The 17,679-nt window shown below is 38.5% G+C and overlaps 1 protein-coding gene across 8 annotated transcripts in view; it reads right to left on the reverse strand.

Annotated features, from left to right (window-relative positions):
* Positions 1 to 2,187: 2,187 nt before the first annotated feature.
* Positions 2,188 to 17,679, reverse strand: part of FASTKD1 (FAST kinase domains 1) — a 52,309-nt gene continuing 36,817 nt past the window's right edge. For 7 of the 8 annotated variants that reach the window (XM_007965288.3, XM_007965287.3, XM_073019795.1 and 4 more), the window contains 6 exons: positions 13,339 to 13,467; positions 10,892 to 11,020; positions 10,098 to 10,211; positions 4,087 to 4,225; positions 3,322 to 3,436; positions 2,188 to 2,383 (listed from right to left, as the gene is read on the reverse strand). In XM_007965288.3, coding sequence (XP_007963479.1) covers positions 2,288 to 2,383; positions 3,322 to 3,436; positions 4,087 to 4,225; positions 10,098 to 10,211; positions 10,892 to 11,020; positions 13,339 to 13,467 — 722 coding nt within the window. In that variant the 3' untranslated portion in view covers positions 2,188 to 2,287. The remainder of the gene's footprint in view (positions 2,384 to 3,321; positions 3,437 to 4,086; positions 4,226 to 10,097; positions 10,212 to 10,891; positions 11,021 to 13,338; positions 13,468 to 17,679) is intronic. The other variant, XM_038001957.2, reaches the window with a different exon arrangement.

Consider the following 17,679-nt stretch of genomic DNA (forward strand, 5'->3'; position numbering starts at 1 on the left):
CACAGCAAGACTCCGTCTCAAAAAAAAAAAAAAAAACATTTGAATCAGATAGCCTAGAGCAAGGGTCCCCAAATGGGCCACACAGCAAGAGGCAAGCGGTGGGCAGGCGAGTGAGCATTACCACTTGAGCTCCACCTCCTGTCAGATCAGCAGCTACGTTAGATTCTCATAGAGGGACGAACCCTATTGTGAACTGTACATGCAAAGGAACTAAGTCGCATGCTCCTTATGAGAATCTAACTAATGCCTGATGATCTGAGGTGGAACAGTTTCATCCTGAAACCATACCATCCCCCAACTGCTGTCCGTGGAAAAACTGTCTTCTGCAAAAATGGTCCCTGAGGCCAAAAAGGTTGGGGACTGCTGGCCTAGAGAGAGTAGGAGATGTGACAGGTAAAAAAATTAGATCATGTGTAACTACTAGTGAAAGTATACCAGGGTTATTCAATCAAGATTTCCATGTACCTCAAGTATATAATGACTAAATTTTTAATTATTTATATCCAAAGGAAACCCTTTATAACCCTCATAAGCCTAATCATTTTATTCTAAAATTGCATAGTCAAATATTTTAACCTACTCAAGGGTTTAGTTCTTGTTATCACTTGCTTGAGAAATAGAACACATTTCATGGAAATTAAACACTCTGAATTTAGCATTTCCACTAATATGAGTATGAGGAAATTCAGAAAGAGGAAGAGATAATGAGACATCTTTCACTTACTATTCTGATTTTGTTTTTCATAAAACATTTTGTGAAGTTAATATTCCACAAAATCATTCAGTATTAGAGTTCAAATCATGCAGTCATTGGATATTTTAAACATGTACTTCAACTAAGCCTAAGCCAAATATCAGTGAAGCAAATTACATGCAAGACACATATTTTAAAGCTATGCTTATGATAGAAGGCGCTCCAGCTACCAACATATTTTGAGATAGTGTGAATTGAGAGGGTCATGGAGTCAGAAGATAGCCACCTTTCAGATGGTCAATTACCTCCACCACCACCAGGTGGCCTAAGTGAGGGTAGTTAGGCTGTGGCCTGCTAAGCACAAAACATCACTCTTAGAGAAGGGTTGGGGATTTATATCACATAGTAGGCCCTTAGTAACCATTTTATTGAATCAATGTGTTGTAAGACAGGGAAAAGCCATTATTCCCTCAACATGTGTAGGATTACACCAGGTCAAGATTGGTCCACTCAGCTACTACCCCATTTCATTGCTTCCATTTAGGAGAAAACGTATCTCCTCTCATTTTCTCTTGAACCAGTCAGGCTTTCACATGCGCCACTTCAAAACTATTTTCAAAGTACGAATGATTTTCATATTGCTCAATTTAATAACCATTTCCCATTTCTCATCTTTCCTGACCTTTCAGCAGCATCTGATACAACTACTCACTTCCTCCTTGAAATGCTTTATCCACTTGGCTTCTAGAAGTATTACTACCTTCCTTCCTCCTACCTCATTGGCCATCCCTGCTCAGTCTCCTTTCCTAATTCCTCCTCTTCCTCTTAATCTTTTAATGTTGGAGCACCTGAAAACTCAGTCCTCAGACCTCTCCTCCATTCACACTCTTCTCTAATCTCATTTAAAAGACATCACAAACTCAACATATCTAAAGCAAACTTGTGATCAACCCTCACCACATGCCCCCCATCTTGCTCTTCCTGTAGACTCCCCCATCTTAGTTAATGCTAATGACATCCTCTGAGTTGCTTAGGACAAAAACTTAGATTTATCCTTGACTCCTATTTCTCTCATACCTTATATCCAATCAGCGAGCAAATTCTGTTGCCTTTACCTTCAAAATATATCCAAAAAATCTGACTACTTCTCATTACCTCCACTGCTACCACGCTCTCCAAGTCACCATCCATTCTTGCCTGGATTATTGCAATGACCTCATAGAGAGTTTTCTTTCTTACACATTTGCCTCATTGTAGTCTTATCTCAATAAGGTAGCCAAAGTAATGCAGTTAAAATGTGAGTTCATATCATTCCTTGCTTGAAACCCTCCAATGGCTTCTCATCTCACTCAGAGTAGCCAAGAGGTTGTATTTGACTCTGTTATCTCTTACCTTTTCCCTTATACACTCCCATCTCACTCCCCACTTGTTCTGCTCCAGCCACACTGGATCCTTTGTTATTCTGAAACATGCCAGGTATGTTCCCACCTTAGGACATTTGTACCTATTATTTTTTTTATTGAGACAGGCCACTTAATTAAAATAAGTCCAGATGTGACAAATGGTAACATTCATTTTGAATAAAAACTACAGTCATGACTTGACTTCTCCAAATATACGTTCTCTCAGGTAGTCCATTCGAGCATCCTTTGTTGACAGTGCCATAGAGTTCCATTCGAACTGAGAAATCTATAAAATAAGTAATGTAGTTTGAATGAAAGTTTTAAAGCAACAAGAAACATTGAGGAAGACATATAACCACTACTGATCAAAGCTGTAGGAATCCTATGAAATTAGTTTATGTAAGGATAGCCTGTGAACCCTTATTGGAAGTCAAGTGGGTCCTTCTGACATTGCCTAGAAGACTTTTTTCTGCTCCTTTCATCCTCCTTTTCCTACAATACCAATGATGGACACTTTTTCCTACATAGTCTTCTATATTCATACACTAGTTGTTTCCTCTGATAACTCTATCCATCTCTACAGTGCCTCTCTTATAAGATATAGAAATCATAAGATATAGATATTCTAAAGACAATAAAATAAATGACAACTTTTATTTATTTTTATGAGACAAGGTCTTGCTCTGTCACCCAGGCTGGAGTGCAGTGGGACAATCACAGCTCACTGCAGCCTCAATCTCCTAAGATCAAGCAATCCTCCCACCTCAGCCACCCAAGTAGCCACAAGGATGAGCTATTGCACCTGGCCTGTTTGAGGGATACATTTTAAAAAACATATTTAAAAAGGTAATTCTGTCCCAGCACTTTGGGAGGCCGAAACAGGCGGATCACGAGGTCAGGAGATCGAGACCATCCTGGCTAACATGGTGAAATGCCATCTCTACTAAAAAAAATACAAACAACTAGCCGGGCGAGGTGGCGGGTGCCTGTAGTCCCAGCTACTCAGGAGGCTGAGGCAGGAGAATGGTGTAAACCCGGGAGGCGGAGCTTGCAGTGAGCTGAGATCTGGCCACTGCACTCCAGCCTGGGCCACAGAGTGAGACTCCGTCTCAAAAAAAAAAAAAAAAAGAAAGGTAATTCTGGAACTTTCACATGAAAAGGAAGCACATGTACAGCTAGTGTCTCTGGGCTTTTTAGAGGCTGAATTACATGAGTATTTCATACCTGAATTACACGATACCCCAGAATTTCCAAATGTCGTTTTTTCATAGCAAATTTTCCTTTCATGTGAGGGATATTTCTACAAAATGATTTTGAATCCAAAAATTCCAAAGCAATCCTACATAAGATAAAAAATATTTACTTCTAAAATCAAAATAAGAAACTGAATAATTACAAGCTTTTCAGAAACAAGACTGCATCTTTATAAACTAACAAAAGCCAATGAATATAAATGAGTATATCCAGTTATGTTCCTACTAAGAAATTAGTAATTAATGACAAACCTATTTAGTTACACAAAATAATTGTAAATATCTGTCTGCTTTCATCCATTTTTTTTTGTCCAATATATATTTACACATGCCTACTATACATAAGCCACTGTGAGGGGTACAAAGATGAAGTGACACAGCTTATAGTCTAACAGAGAACACATGATGTATATTAAGTTACTGTAATGCAGTGTAGGAAGTGGCTAAGTGCTATGAGAAAAGTAGAGAGGTATGGGAGCACAAAAGAAGATACTATTTTACTTCTAGTTGAGGACAATTCTTTTAGTACTTTAATTAGGGAGATTGCTAGGCTTTGGACAGAAGAAAGCAGAACATTAAAGCAGAAGGGACAGAAAAAGCAAAGTTACAAAGGTGGAATGCATGACATACAAGGAACAGATTCCACTACTTTCAATCTTTGATCATTGACTTCAGTATAGTGCCCCAAATTTAACATTTAGATATTAATACAATCTAAAACTAAGAGACAAATTACCTTTCAGCCCCTGGTGGCAGCCTTGATCCAACTGTTTCAGTATTTGATTCCCAGGGCATTTCTGGTAGCTGTCCCAATGCTGTATTATGGCTTCCATATGGAAGAGGTTTTTTTCTTTTATCCAAGATACACTCAAAATCTTAAGGAAGCATAGAAACTGGCAGTATGAATTAGGTAAAGTCTTACAGACAAAAGTTTTAAGATATATTTGAAATATATATGCATATATTTGTACACAAACCCATTCACAAAAGAATGATGAACCTCTTAAATTATCCAAGTAATTTTTATAAGATCTGGTCCAATGGCACCTCTCTTTGGAAATCAATCAATAAAAAATCAACCAGAAGAATTACAAAACAATATTAAGTACCAGGATACATTTAGCACTGGGCTAGGCCAAATCACATTAAAGAGTTTTAATCTCTTTAAGGCTCTTGGTTACATTTGGAGGAAGCTAAACCAACTCATCTGAAAATAAAAAGATTCAAGCATTCATCCTCTTTCCTACATGAACTGTACATAAGGGTAACTAAAGAGTTGATATGGGAAAGTCCTTTTTAGACAAATTCCAGCTAATAAATGTAGAAGGCATGATAGATGTAGAATATCGCTGCTTTACCACCCCTCTGAATGATGGATTTAGGCAATGAGTGATCATTAATAACTGCTAAAATCAGCAGGTGAAAAGCTGACAGGGGAACTTTCTGTTGAATGAATCAGCTGATAACATACAAACCCACTAATGAGTCTTAATACATAAAAGACAACCAGGCCAGGCACAGTGGCTCACACCTGTAATCCCAGCATTTTGGGAGGCCGAGGCAGGCAGAGTGCTTGAGCTCAGGAGTTCCAGACCAGCCTGGGTAACATGGCAAAACCCAGTCTCTACAAAAAATTTAAAAAATAAGCCAGGTGTAGTGGCAGCTAGTCAGGCCAAGGAGGCTGAGGTGGGAGGATCCCTTGAACCTAGGATGTCAAGGCTGCAGTGAGCCATGCTTGTGCCACTGTACCTCAGCCTGGTCAACAGAGCCAGACTCTGTCCCCCGCCAAAAAAAAAGAAAAGAAAGAAAAAGAAAAAGAAACCAGCCTTGTGTGCCTCCTGATAGGAAGAAATAAGAAGTACAAGCCACTTACGAAGTTTTTGGCCAAAAAGAAAAACCTAAAAAAAACCCTAAAATCTAATCAAGTCTCTAGATATCACTAATGGTTTACAGCAAACCCAGGTTTACAGTAAAAACATTAAAAACTGTTAGATGACATATTAAATGTTATCACAGAGTTGCAATTAGAATTCTAAGCTCAAAATGTGAAAAAAAAAAAACTTATTCTCAATTAAATTTTAAGTTAAAAAAAGGAGAAGTAGGAAAGGAAAGGTTAAACCAAAAACTGCCAACCAACCGAGTGGAATGTTAAGGTCCCAATTTGAACAAATAAACTGTAAAATAAACATAAAAGACACTTAAAACAGGAAAAGCAAAGGTATAGGGGTAGAGTGCATGAGATGTATGAGGAAAAGATTCCACTATCTTCAGTCCTTCATCATTGGATTCATTATAGTACACCAAATCTAACATTTTGCTAAAATGTTAAATTTTATCTAAAATTTCTCATATCTCTCTACTTATGTTAAATTCCCCATAATTCTACTACCTTCAATCCTTGATCATTGAGTTCATTATAGTATGCCAAATCTAACATTTCCATAAAATGTTAAATTTTATCTAAAATTTCCCATATCTCTCTACTTATATTAAATTTCACATACTGCTCTACATTTCTTAAAAAACATTAAATTATTAGCCGGGCGCGGTGGCTCAAGCCTGTAATCCCAGCACTTTGGGAGGCCGAGACGGGCGGATCACGAGGTCAGGAGATCGAGACCATCCTGGCTAACACGGTGAAACCCCGTTTCTACTAAAAACACAAAAAAAACTAGCCGGGCGAGGTGGCGGGCGCCTGTAGTCCCCGCTACTCGGGAGGCTGAGGCAGGAGAATGGCGTAAACCCGGGAGGCGGAGCTTGCAGTGAGCTGAGATCTGGCCACTGCACTCCAGCCCCGGCGACAGAGCAAGACTCCGTCTCAAAAAAAAAAACAAAACATTAAATTATTATTAATGGTTATAGGATGATAAAGATGATATTGTTGTTTTTAAAGTCATTCTTATCTTTTAGATATACATCCTGAAATGATGTCTGTGATTTGAAAAGAATCAGATGGAACTCTGGTGAAAAACTAAGGCACTGAACCATCTTTAAGTTAATTATGAAACATGAAATATATAGCTTTCTCATTAAGAGAATGAATTCTAGAGCCAGAATGCCAAGCTCAAATCCTGGCTCTGTCATTTGCCAGGTATATAACCTTGGGCAATCAATAATGTTTGTGGGCTTCAGTCTCCTCATCTGTAAATAATTTACATACTTCATAGGGATATAATTTTACTACACGCATACACACACACAAGTACTTATAAAGCACTTAAAACACTGTCTAACACATAATAAGCAATATATAAAGATATATCTATAATTGTTGTTATTTGAAATTGCAGCATTGTTTGACAGACGGACATACCAGCAAAAAAAAATCTTACAGATCGATTAAATAATAGCATACTCAACGAAATATGCAGTAACTAAAAAAGATGTTGTATAAGCATATCTGTTGGCATAGAAAAATATTCACAACATATAAAGTTATAAACTGCTATGAACTGAATGTGTCCCCCAAAATTCATATGTTGAAACATAATCATCAATGTGTTAAAAATAATAGTGGGACCTTAGGCCAGGCGTGGTATCTCACACCTGTTATCCTAGCATTTTGGGAGGCAGAGGCAGGAGGATTGCTTGAGCTCAGGAGTTCAAGACCAGCCTGTGCAACATAGTGAAACCCCATCTCCACAAAAAAATACAAAAATTAGCCTGGTGTCCTGGTGTGTGCCTGTAGACCCAGCTACTCAGGAGGCTGAGGTGGGAGAATCACTCGAGCTCTGGAAGCAGAGGATGCAATGCACTGTGATCATGCCACTGCACTCCTGCACTGCACTCCAACCTGGGTGACAGAACAAGACCCTTTTTCAAAAAAAAAAAAAAAAAAAGAGGATTAGGAGATGATTAAGTCATGAGGGCCGAGCCCTCATTAATGAGATTAGTGACCCTATAAATGAGCATCCTTTACCTTCCTGTCCCTTCTGCCATGGGAGGACACAGCATTGAAAGAACCATCTTGGAAACAGAGGCCAGGTCCTCACTAGATACCAAACCTGTTGGTATCTCGAGCTTGGAATTCCTAGCCTCCAGAATTTCTGTTGTTTATAAATTAACCAGTCTCAAGTATTTTGTTGTAACAGCAGAAAAGGACTAAAACACAAACACTACAGAAGAAAACTATTTTTGTCTTTTTCTTTTTTAAGTTAGGAAAACAGACACCAAAAGCAAACAGTGGCTATATCATGGGTAATTTTTCTTTTTTGTTATCTTCCTTTTCTAGTTTTTCTATGCTAAGCATGTCTTGTGTAATTTTTTTAAGAGATGGGGTTATGTTCATATTGTTCTGAAGAAAACAAGAACAATTTTAAAAAGAGATGGTGTCTCACTATATTGCCCAGGCTGGTATCAAACTTCTGGGCTCAAGTGATCCTCCTACCTCTGTCTCTCAAAGTAGCTAGGATTACAGGCTTGCACTACCATGCCCAGCTTCAATGTTTGTTTCTTGTTTTGTTTTGTTTTTGTTTTAGAGACACAGTCTTGCTCTGTCACTCAGGCTAGAGTGCAGTAGAGTGACTGTAACTCACTGTAGACTCCAATTCCTGGGTTCAAGAGATCCTCCCACCTCAGCCTCCTAATGGGACTACAGGGGCATGCCACCATGCCTGCTAATTATTTATTTATTTATTTAGAGACAGGGTCTCACTTATTGCCCAGGCTGGTCTCAAACTCCTGAGCAATGGGACTAGAGGGGCATACCACCATGCCTGTTATTTTATTTATGTACGTATTTATTTATTTAGAGATAGGGTTTCGCTATATTGCCCAGGCTGGTCTCAAACTCTTGAGCTCAAGCCATCCTTCCACCTCAGCCTCCCAAAGTGCTGAGACTATGTGTATGAGCATGAGCCACTGTGCCCAGCCAATTTATGGATTTTTGTCACTCATACCCAACTCAATCCTGATTAATATAAAATCAAAGGAAACTTGTGTTTTGTAACACAAGATGAGAGTATTAATGATTATCTAGTTCACCTTCCTGCCCAGTATAAAAATCACACACATCTATCATCTGAATATTCAGCCTCTACCTCAACATTACTTCTTCAGAAAGCAGCCAATAATTCTCCTTATACCAAGTTAAATCTGCTTTCTTTCATTTTTACCATTTTGTTCATCTTTAAGATAGAGATACCTAGTTCTCTACTTAACAATCCTTCAAACATTTTAAAAGATTATGGTCCCCATAAGACTTCTATTTTTCAGACTAAACATCCTTCCCCCCCTGCCCTCCCGGCCCCAAGTAAGATTTATTGGGCTGGGAACAGTGGCTCACACCTGTAATCCCAACACTCTGGGAGGCTGAGCTGAGGCAGGAGGATCGCTTGAGCCTAGGAGTTTGAGACCAGTCTGGGCAACATAGTGAGACCCTGTCTCTATAAAAAAAATTAAAATAAAAATAAATGTATTGAGCACTTACTATGTTCCAAGGATAGTGTTAAATGCTTCACATGCAATATCTCAGTTAATCCTATCAAGTAGGCATTATTATCCCCATTTCACTGATGAAGAAGCTAACAAGGTTCGGAAGAACTTGCTCAAGGATTGAAATCCATGCAATCCTAGTCCTCTCTAGTTCTAAGACATAATTAGACAAGATCCTTCACTATCTGTCCTCCTTTGTTTCTAGACCCTACATGTCACTATCTCTTAAAAAGGACAACATGCAAAAAAATAATAATAATACAATATTAAGATGTCTGAAAAATAGAATACAATGGGATTACCAACTTTGTTGTTATTATTAACAATATAGTTTAAATAGTATTTGATTTTTGGCTACCATTTACGCTGTTAGTTTATACCAAGTTTATAATCCTTTTAAATATGCTGTATATATGCAGAGGTTTTCTAAACCTAAATTTAGAAAGTTTATGTTAATTATCTTAAAATTTTATCTTTTTCATTTAAGATCACCATTTGAATATAGCAGTATCTTTGAAAATTTTATATTGCCATCAACATAAGCTAGTCCACTAGCTTTATATAATCCACAATTCAATTAGAATGCATTCCACAACTAGAACAGTTGAGAAACAAGATTAATCAGGTTAACATCAAGCACAGTATCTTTGGAAATCTTCATCTAGGCTGATAATCCAACTTAGTTTTTCAGATGAACTTAAAACAATGAAATAGAGATTAAAGAGTCATTTCTCTTATTTTCACACACCGAATGGAGAGGACAGAATCTTTTTTTTTTTTTTTTTTGAGACGGAGTCTTGCTCTGTTGCCCGGGCTGGAGTGCAGTGGCCGGATCTCAGCTCACTGCAAGCTCCGCCTCCCGGGTTTACGCCATTCTCCTGCCTCAGCCTCCCGAGTAGCAGGGACTACAGGCGCCCGCCACCTCGCCCGGCTAGTTTTTTTTTGTGTTTTTAGTAGAGACGGGGTTTCACTGTGTTAGCCAGGATGGTCTCGATCTCCTGACCTCGTGATCCGCCCGTCTCGAAGATACAGAAACATTCGGTGAATCTGAATCTGGGTTTTACTTAGAATTGGTGGAGGACTGACTTTAATTTTTTTTTTTTCTAAAGAACAGAAAATGCTCCTGGTTATCAACACTGAGCCATGCAAACTTGAGGATTTATTCTATTGTTCTTTCTACCTCTGTTTGGAAATTTTAATAATAATAACAACTTGAAAAAAAATCAAAAAAAAACTTTTAAAAATTCCAACTGATGATTCTATTCATATTAGTTTGATTTTCTGAAAGTAACTAATAACCTACCAATAACTTACCTACTGTGTGGTAATAAGGCGTAAGAACCGAGGCTTTTACACAATTGATTCCTCCTAGTACCTCTGCTAACATTTTATAAATCTGCTGTTGTGCTCCATTCATGCCGCCAATACCTTTATAAAATATAAATAATTAGTCTACTTAATCTTTTTTTTTTTTTTTTTTTTTTTTTTTTTGAGATGGAGTTTTCGCACTTGTTGTCCAGGGTGGAATGCAATGGCACGATCTCAGCTCACTGCAACCTCCGTCTCCCCAGTTCAAGCAATTCTCCTGCCTCAGCCTCCTGAGTAGCTGGGATTACAAGTGTGTACCCCCACGCCCAGCTAATTTTGTATTTTTAGTAGAGACGGGGTTTCTCCATGTTGTTGGTCAGGCTGGTCTCAAACTCCTGACCTCAGGTGATCTGCCAGCCTTTCAGCCTCCCAAAGTGCTGGGATTACAGGCGTGAGCCACCGCACCCAGCCTTAATCAGTTTTTTAATGAAAATCATTCCAATTCTACAAATTGAAAAATAAAGATTAATATTTCCAATAAGAGCTTCAATGTAATATCTTATGTAATGACACTAAATTCAATACAAGTTCTTTGCTCTCAACTGAAAGAGGGTTATGTCCCAAATATTAAGAAATTCTTATAATGTTCCATCTACAATATCGCATATAAAATATTAAACAGGTCATGGCACTCTTGGGAAGGCTCGTGTCATGTTTAAGTATAACAAGATTAACAATGTACTACACAATAATTTACTTTAGAATTAAACTTTGCTATCTGACTAAAAGAAAACTCAAACCTTTATTATATTGTTGACAGAAGCGATCATGAAACCATGGAATCTGAAACTCAGGGCATTCCAAGCAGATTGATCTATTTAACTCCATAAGATGAAACTGGACTCTTGCACTTAGAGATGAAGATAAAACTGAAATTAATAAAATACTAATGAATTTTGAGATCTGAAACCTAGGAAAGACAACCCATTTTTTTTCACATTCATTTATCCCCAATATTACTAGATGCTTTTATTCTAACAGTATTTAGAACTGTTTACATTTCTAATTTACAAATGTATGCTTTATATATTTTTAAATTATTACATTCAGTGACATGATAAGGACCAACTCCTACACTGTTCTCATTAATCATGAATGTTAAAAGTACATTTAAAAAATACTCCTGGCAGGGCGCGGTGGCTCACGCCTGTAATCCCAACACTTTGAGAGGCTGAGGTGGATGGATCACCTGAGGTCAGGAGTTCAAGACCAGCCTGACCAACATGGAGAAACCCCATCTCTACTAAAAATACAAAATTAGCCGGGCATGGTGGCGCATGCCTGTAATCCCAGCTACTCGGGAGGCCAAGGCAGGAGAATTGCTTGAATCCAGAAGGTGGAGGTTTCGGGTAGCCGAGATCATGCCATTGCACTCCAGCCTGGGCAACAAGCGCAAAACTCCGTCTCAAAAAAAAAAAAAAAAGGGCCGGGCGCGGTGGCTCAAGCCTGTAATCCCAGCACTTTGGGAGGCCGAGACGGGCGGATCACGAGGTCAGGAGATCGAGACCATCCTGGCTAACATGGTGAAACCCCGTCTCGGCGGATCACGAGGTCAGGAGATCGAGACCATCCTGGCTAACCCGGTGAAACCCCGTCTCTACTAAAAAATACAAAAAAAACTAGCCAGGCGTGGTGGCGGCGCCTGTAGTCCCAGCTACTCGGGAGGCTGAGGCAGGAGAATGGCGTAAACCCGGGAGGCGGAGCTTGCAGTGAGCTGAGATCTGGCCACTGCACTCCAGCCTGGGCGACAGAGCCAGACTCCGTCTCAAAAAAAAAAAAGAAACCCCGTCTCTACTAAAAATACAAAAAAATAAGCCGGGCGAGAAAAAAAAAAAAAAATACTCCCAAGAATTTTCATTCACCTAATATTCCATACTTAGGATTTTATCCTAAGGAAACAATGATTCATGTATAACAATTAATTACTTACAATGATGAGGAATTAGAAACAATCTATAAGATGACAAATTTTATTATATCCATATAATAGGACATTATGTAGCCAATAAAAAAAGACATAAAAAATATTTAATAACATGGAAAATTGCTCAAAATATAGTTAGATGGAAAAAGGCAGCATACAAAAGTGAACATATAAGTAATCCAAATTTTGTTTTAAAATTCATATAGGGGCCAGGCATGGGGGCTCATACCTGTAATCCTACCACTTTGTGAGGCCGAGGTAGACAGATCACTTGAGGTCAGGAGTTCAACACCAACCTGGCCAACATGGTGAAACCTCGTCTCTACTGCAAATAGAAAAATTAGCCAGGCATGGTGGCACCTACTTATAATCCCAGCTACTCGAGAGGCTGAAGCAGGAGAACCAATCACTTGAAATGGGAAGGCAGAGGTTGCCGTGAGCTAAGTTTGAGCCACTGCACTCCAGCCTGAGAAACAGAGCAAGACTCCATCTCAAAAAAAAAAAAAAAGAAAAGAAAAACAAAGTAAGAAATGTAAAATAAAATAAAATTCATACAGGGGCTGGGTACAGTGGCTCATGCCTGTAATCCCAACACTTTGGGAGGCCGAGGCAAGAGGATTGCTTGAGGCCAGGAGCTAGAGACCAGCCTGGGCAACATAGCAAAACTCTGTCTCAAAATATAAAAATAAAAAATTTAACAAATTAAAATTAAATACAGGCTGGGTGTGGGGGTTCACACATCTGGGAGGCCAAGGAGGGAGAATCACTTGAGCTCAAGAGTTTGACACCAGCCTGGGCAATACAGTGAGATCCCAGCTATTAAAAAAAAAAATTAGCTGGGCATGGTGACACACGCCTGTGGTCCCAGCTACTCGGAAGGCTGAGGTGGGAGGATCACTTGATCCTGGAGTCCAAGGCTTCAGTGAGCTATAACTGCACCACTGTACTCCAGCCTGGGCAACAGAGTGAGACCCTGTCTCAAAACAAAACAAAAAAACACAAATATATAAACATTCACACAAGAGAAGGAGAAAGACAGAAAAGAAATACTCTAAAACATTAAAAGTGGTAGTTTTACTTGTTAGTAAGATGGGTAATTTTTTATTTTCTATTTTATTCCTGTGTTTTCCAAATTTCTACAATAAGCATGAATACTATTAGAAACAGAAAAAAGTTATTAACATTAAAATTCTTCAGTATAGGTAGACCCGAGACTTGGATATAAAGTACAACAGACAAATAAATTAAAACGTAGATACGTACTTTCAAGTTGAGAATCCAATCTAGATAAGAATTTGATGTTAAAAATTGACTTTAGCAGATCTTCTGGAAAATATTGAAGTGTGGCCAAAGAGAAACCAAGACACACTAACATAAGAGGATCCAATATACCTAAAAGAAAATTAAGATTTTTTTAAAGGTATAGCTGCCTCACTTATATATAAATTTATAATTTATTCAGGCAAAGCTAGGTTTAAAAAAAAAAATGATACACAGCTTTGACAAAACTAATCTATACTGTTACAAGACAGGATAATGGTTAAGTGGTTACCTTTGGGTGGGGGCCAAGTAGGAAAAGGGGACAAGAGGAGAAGGGTACTGTGATAATACTCTGTGTCTTAACCTCAGTACTGATTCCCTAGGTGATTCAATTTGAATAAATTCATACTATTATACTAAAGTTATATGAACATTTGTTATTACACTTTAGTAAGAAGTTTTAAAAATAGCCTTGGAAAAAGAATCCAAAACAAAAGGACAGTGCTGCATGTAAAAAGAAGTGATCCCGGTATTGGTGATAATAATACAATAGTGTTCAGAATATGTTACATACCATTCTAAACACTTTAGATATACCAACTCATTTATATCTTATATCAGTAGAAACAATTATCTCTGCTTTATAAAGAAGCGTTAGGAAGCACAGAGGTTAAATGACTTGCCCAAGATCACAGAGTTGGCAAGCGGAGAGTAGGATTTAACCCAGAATGTCCAGCTCTGGAGCCTGGATTATTATACCATGCTGCTCTCTGGGGATCTCAGATCTCCAAGCAGAGTGTACACATGTTTGAGGCTTAGGTCTTGCCTAGCACCTCCTCCTTTAGTTGTCACCCAGCAGCATGGCAGATGTCCCACAGTATAAGGCTTCAACTATTTACCTAATTTGCCTCATCCAAGAGATATTTCTAATGTGAGGGAAAGGGCCACCTAAAATGCCTGATTGGTATCAATATTCTTACTAAGAACAGAATAGACAATATTAAATCTTTCCTTTTCAGTTTTTTACTGAGTTTATTTAATAAAACAAGACCAGGTCATAACAGTGATGATCTCCACCAGCAAAACTAATCTGTCAAAATTTGTCATTACTCAAAACAATGAAAAGTATTACTCTATTCGCTATTTAAAATTTTACTTATAAAGTTCCCTAGGAATTTTTTAAACTTTCTCTGATTAAGTTTTTAAAACTCAAAGCTGTACTTCTCAATCTTTCTTCCCTTATACTCTTTAGCAACAAAAATTTCTAATTTCTAAGACTATTTGGAGAATATGGGAAGAGATGTACTTTTATTTCCTTCTGGTTGTTGACACATGACTAAACAACCAGGAGAATATACTCTCTCAATTTAAAGGCTCATCTTTCTACATATAGTTGTGTTACTAAAAAGGGGTATAAATGTACACCACTCATGAAACACATTCATATACACATATACATATACATATACATATACATATCCCAGCCTCATGTTGTAGGCTGTGACACAGTAGTATCACAGTAGCATCATATTAGATGCTATCTGGCCCACAGATCCCACAAAAATGTAGCAAAGTCCATTAGCATGATGCAGACACAATTAATATATTCATACTTGTTTCACACCACCTTCACCAGAGGTCTAAAGGTCTATATAAATCCCTAGTGTAGAGCCTAACATGTTATGCTGGATATGGAGGCTCTCAGTATCTGTTGCTTGGTAGATAACTGGGTAATTTTTACTCTCCAGGCAGAGCAAAAAGATGTGAGGAAACCAGTCTCTGGCTGTCTCTCCAACCTTATCTCCTACCAACTTGGTCTCTCTCATCCACTCCTGCCACACTGAATTCACTGTTCCTGGAAAAAACCAAACATGCTCTCACCTGAGGGCCCTTTCCACTTCCCTTTCTTTCATCCTGGGACTCTCTTCCCTATCTACTGACATGGATCACTCCCTCACTTCATTTAATCCATGGTTAAATGACATCTCCTTGGAGAGGCAGTCCCTGAATCCCTTATCCAAAATTTACTCCATCTCACACTTAGCATGATGCTCCAGCCTATACACTTACCCTGCTCTAATGTTCTTGAAGGTACTTATCACCATCTGACCTTAGAGGCTTGTTTATTGTTTACGTCAATCTCCCCCTACCAGAAAGTAAACTCCATGATGGTAGTTTATCTGTTTTTACTCTCTCCTGTATCTCCAGTGCCTAGAATACCTGACAGTAAGTACATGGAAAGTGTTGAGTGAAAAGGAATGGCTACTGAGCATTTCTCCTCTAAAACTTCTATATCATACTGACAAGTACATAGTGTGAGTCTGAGAAGAAAAGTCACATAAAGCTCTACTCCTTGAAGGTCAAACTGTTCCAAACACAACTCAGACCCAAAATAAAAATGAAAAGGAAAAAGAAAAAGTAATTTCCTGTCTCTGCTATCCTCACATATTGCTTCTGCTAAGGTTAACAGCAGGAAGGACTATTTCTATTCTACTTTTTTCTAGTACTGAAATATTATCAAAAGACTTTTCTGGCCGGGTGTGGTGGCTCATGCCTGTAATCCCAGCACTTGGGAGGCCAAAGTGGGAGGACTACTTGAGCCCATGAGTTTGATATCAGCCTGGGCAATGTAGCAAGACCCCATCTCTAAATTTAAAAGATAATTTTTTAAAAGACCTTTTTAAGAGATACAAAATAATCAGCATAAGAGCAGCAACCCTTCAAACAATTGACAAACATCTATTAAGATTCTTAAGAAACATTTTTTTTACTACTTTTAAAAAACAATCTGGCAAGACTCCATCTCAAAAAAAAAAAAAATCTAAATAGACAGAAACAATCAGACATTATGTGCCTCCAGATGTGATCTAAATATAAGGTACACAGCACCACATACAAGTTATTTTTGCTGTAAATGTTTAATCTGAACCTAACCAAGCATCTATACCTAACTTCTAGTTTACTACAAATGCAGGAGATGGAGAAGCAAGTTAAAGGAAAACAATCAGACAAATCCAGAATGTGGCACAATTTATAATAAATGGCGAATCATTTTATAAAAATAAATATCAAGCAAAAAAGATGGAGGAAAATACATAACTACTCAGTATTGATTGTTTAAAAAAAAATAGTTATAGTCAGGCACTGTGGCTCACGTCTGTAATCCCAGCACTTTGGGAGGCTGAGGTGGGTGGATCACCTGAAGTCAGGAGTTCCAGACCAGCCTGTCCAACATGGAGAAACCCCGTCTCTACTAAAAATACAAAATTCGCCAGGTGTGGTGGAGCATGCCTGTAATCCCAGCTACTCGGGAGGCTGTGGCAGGAGAATCGCTTGAACCCAGGAGGCGGAAGTTGCAGTGAGCTGAGTTCACGCCATTGCACTCCAGCCTGGGTAACAAAAGCAAAACTCTGTCTCAAAAAAAGAAAAAAGCTGGCCGGGCGCAGTGGCTCAAGCCTGTAATCCCAGCACTTTGGGAGGCCGAGACGGGCGGATCACGAGGTCAGGAGATCGAGACCATCCTGGCTAACACGGTGAAACCCCGTCTCTACTAAAAAATACAAAAAACTAGCTGGGCGAGGTGGCGGGCGCCTGTAGTCCCAGCTACTCGGGAGGCTGAGGCAGGAGAATGGCCTGAACCCAGGAGGCGGAGCTTGCAGTGAGCTGAGATCAGGCCACTGCACTCCAGCCCCGGCGACAGAGCAAGACTTCGTCTCAAAAAAAAAAAAAAAAAAAAAAAGTTATACAAGATAATTTGGTGACTATTGGGAAAATTTGATTACAGACTAGGTAGTAGATTGTTCATTTTCTTTAGTAATAGTAATGATACCAGTATTGTAGTTACATAGGAGAATGTCCTTATAACCTGAAGTACATAGAGCTGACAACTGGAAGGTTCATCATACACATACACACTTGTGCATATACACAGAGCAAATGTGGCAAATGTTAATATTCAATCACAATTGTGGGCCTACAGTTTATTATACAGATGTTTGCTATATTGTTCAATTTTTCTGTATATTTGAAAACCTGGATAGCAAAAAATTAAGAAAAAAACAAAAAACCAAGTCAATGCCAAGAAAAGAAAAAAGGGAAACAAAATTCTAGACTATAAGAGACTGAAGAGATAACAACCAAACACAATGATTGAATACTGGGTCCAAAACAACTACTCTAAAATGTATTTTGGGAACACTTAGGGAGACTGAAACATGAACTGTGTATTAGTTATTAGGGAATTATGATTAAGTTTCTTACTGTGTCAACGGTATTGCGGTGGTATAGAAGAATGTCATTATTCTTAGGAGATGTATGCTAAAGTATTTAGGGGTGGAGGGTCAC

The sequence above is a fragment of the Chlorocebus sabaeus genome, chromosome 10 (genome assembly GCF_047675955.1).
Source record: "Chlorocebus sabaeus isolate Y175 chromosome 10, mChlSab1.0.hap1, whole genome shotgun sequence".
Taxonomy (NCBI): Eukaryota; Metazoa; Chordata; class Mammalia; order Primates; family Cercopithecidae; genus Chlorocebus; species Chlorocebus sabaeus.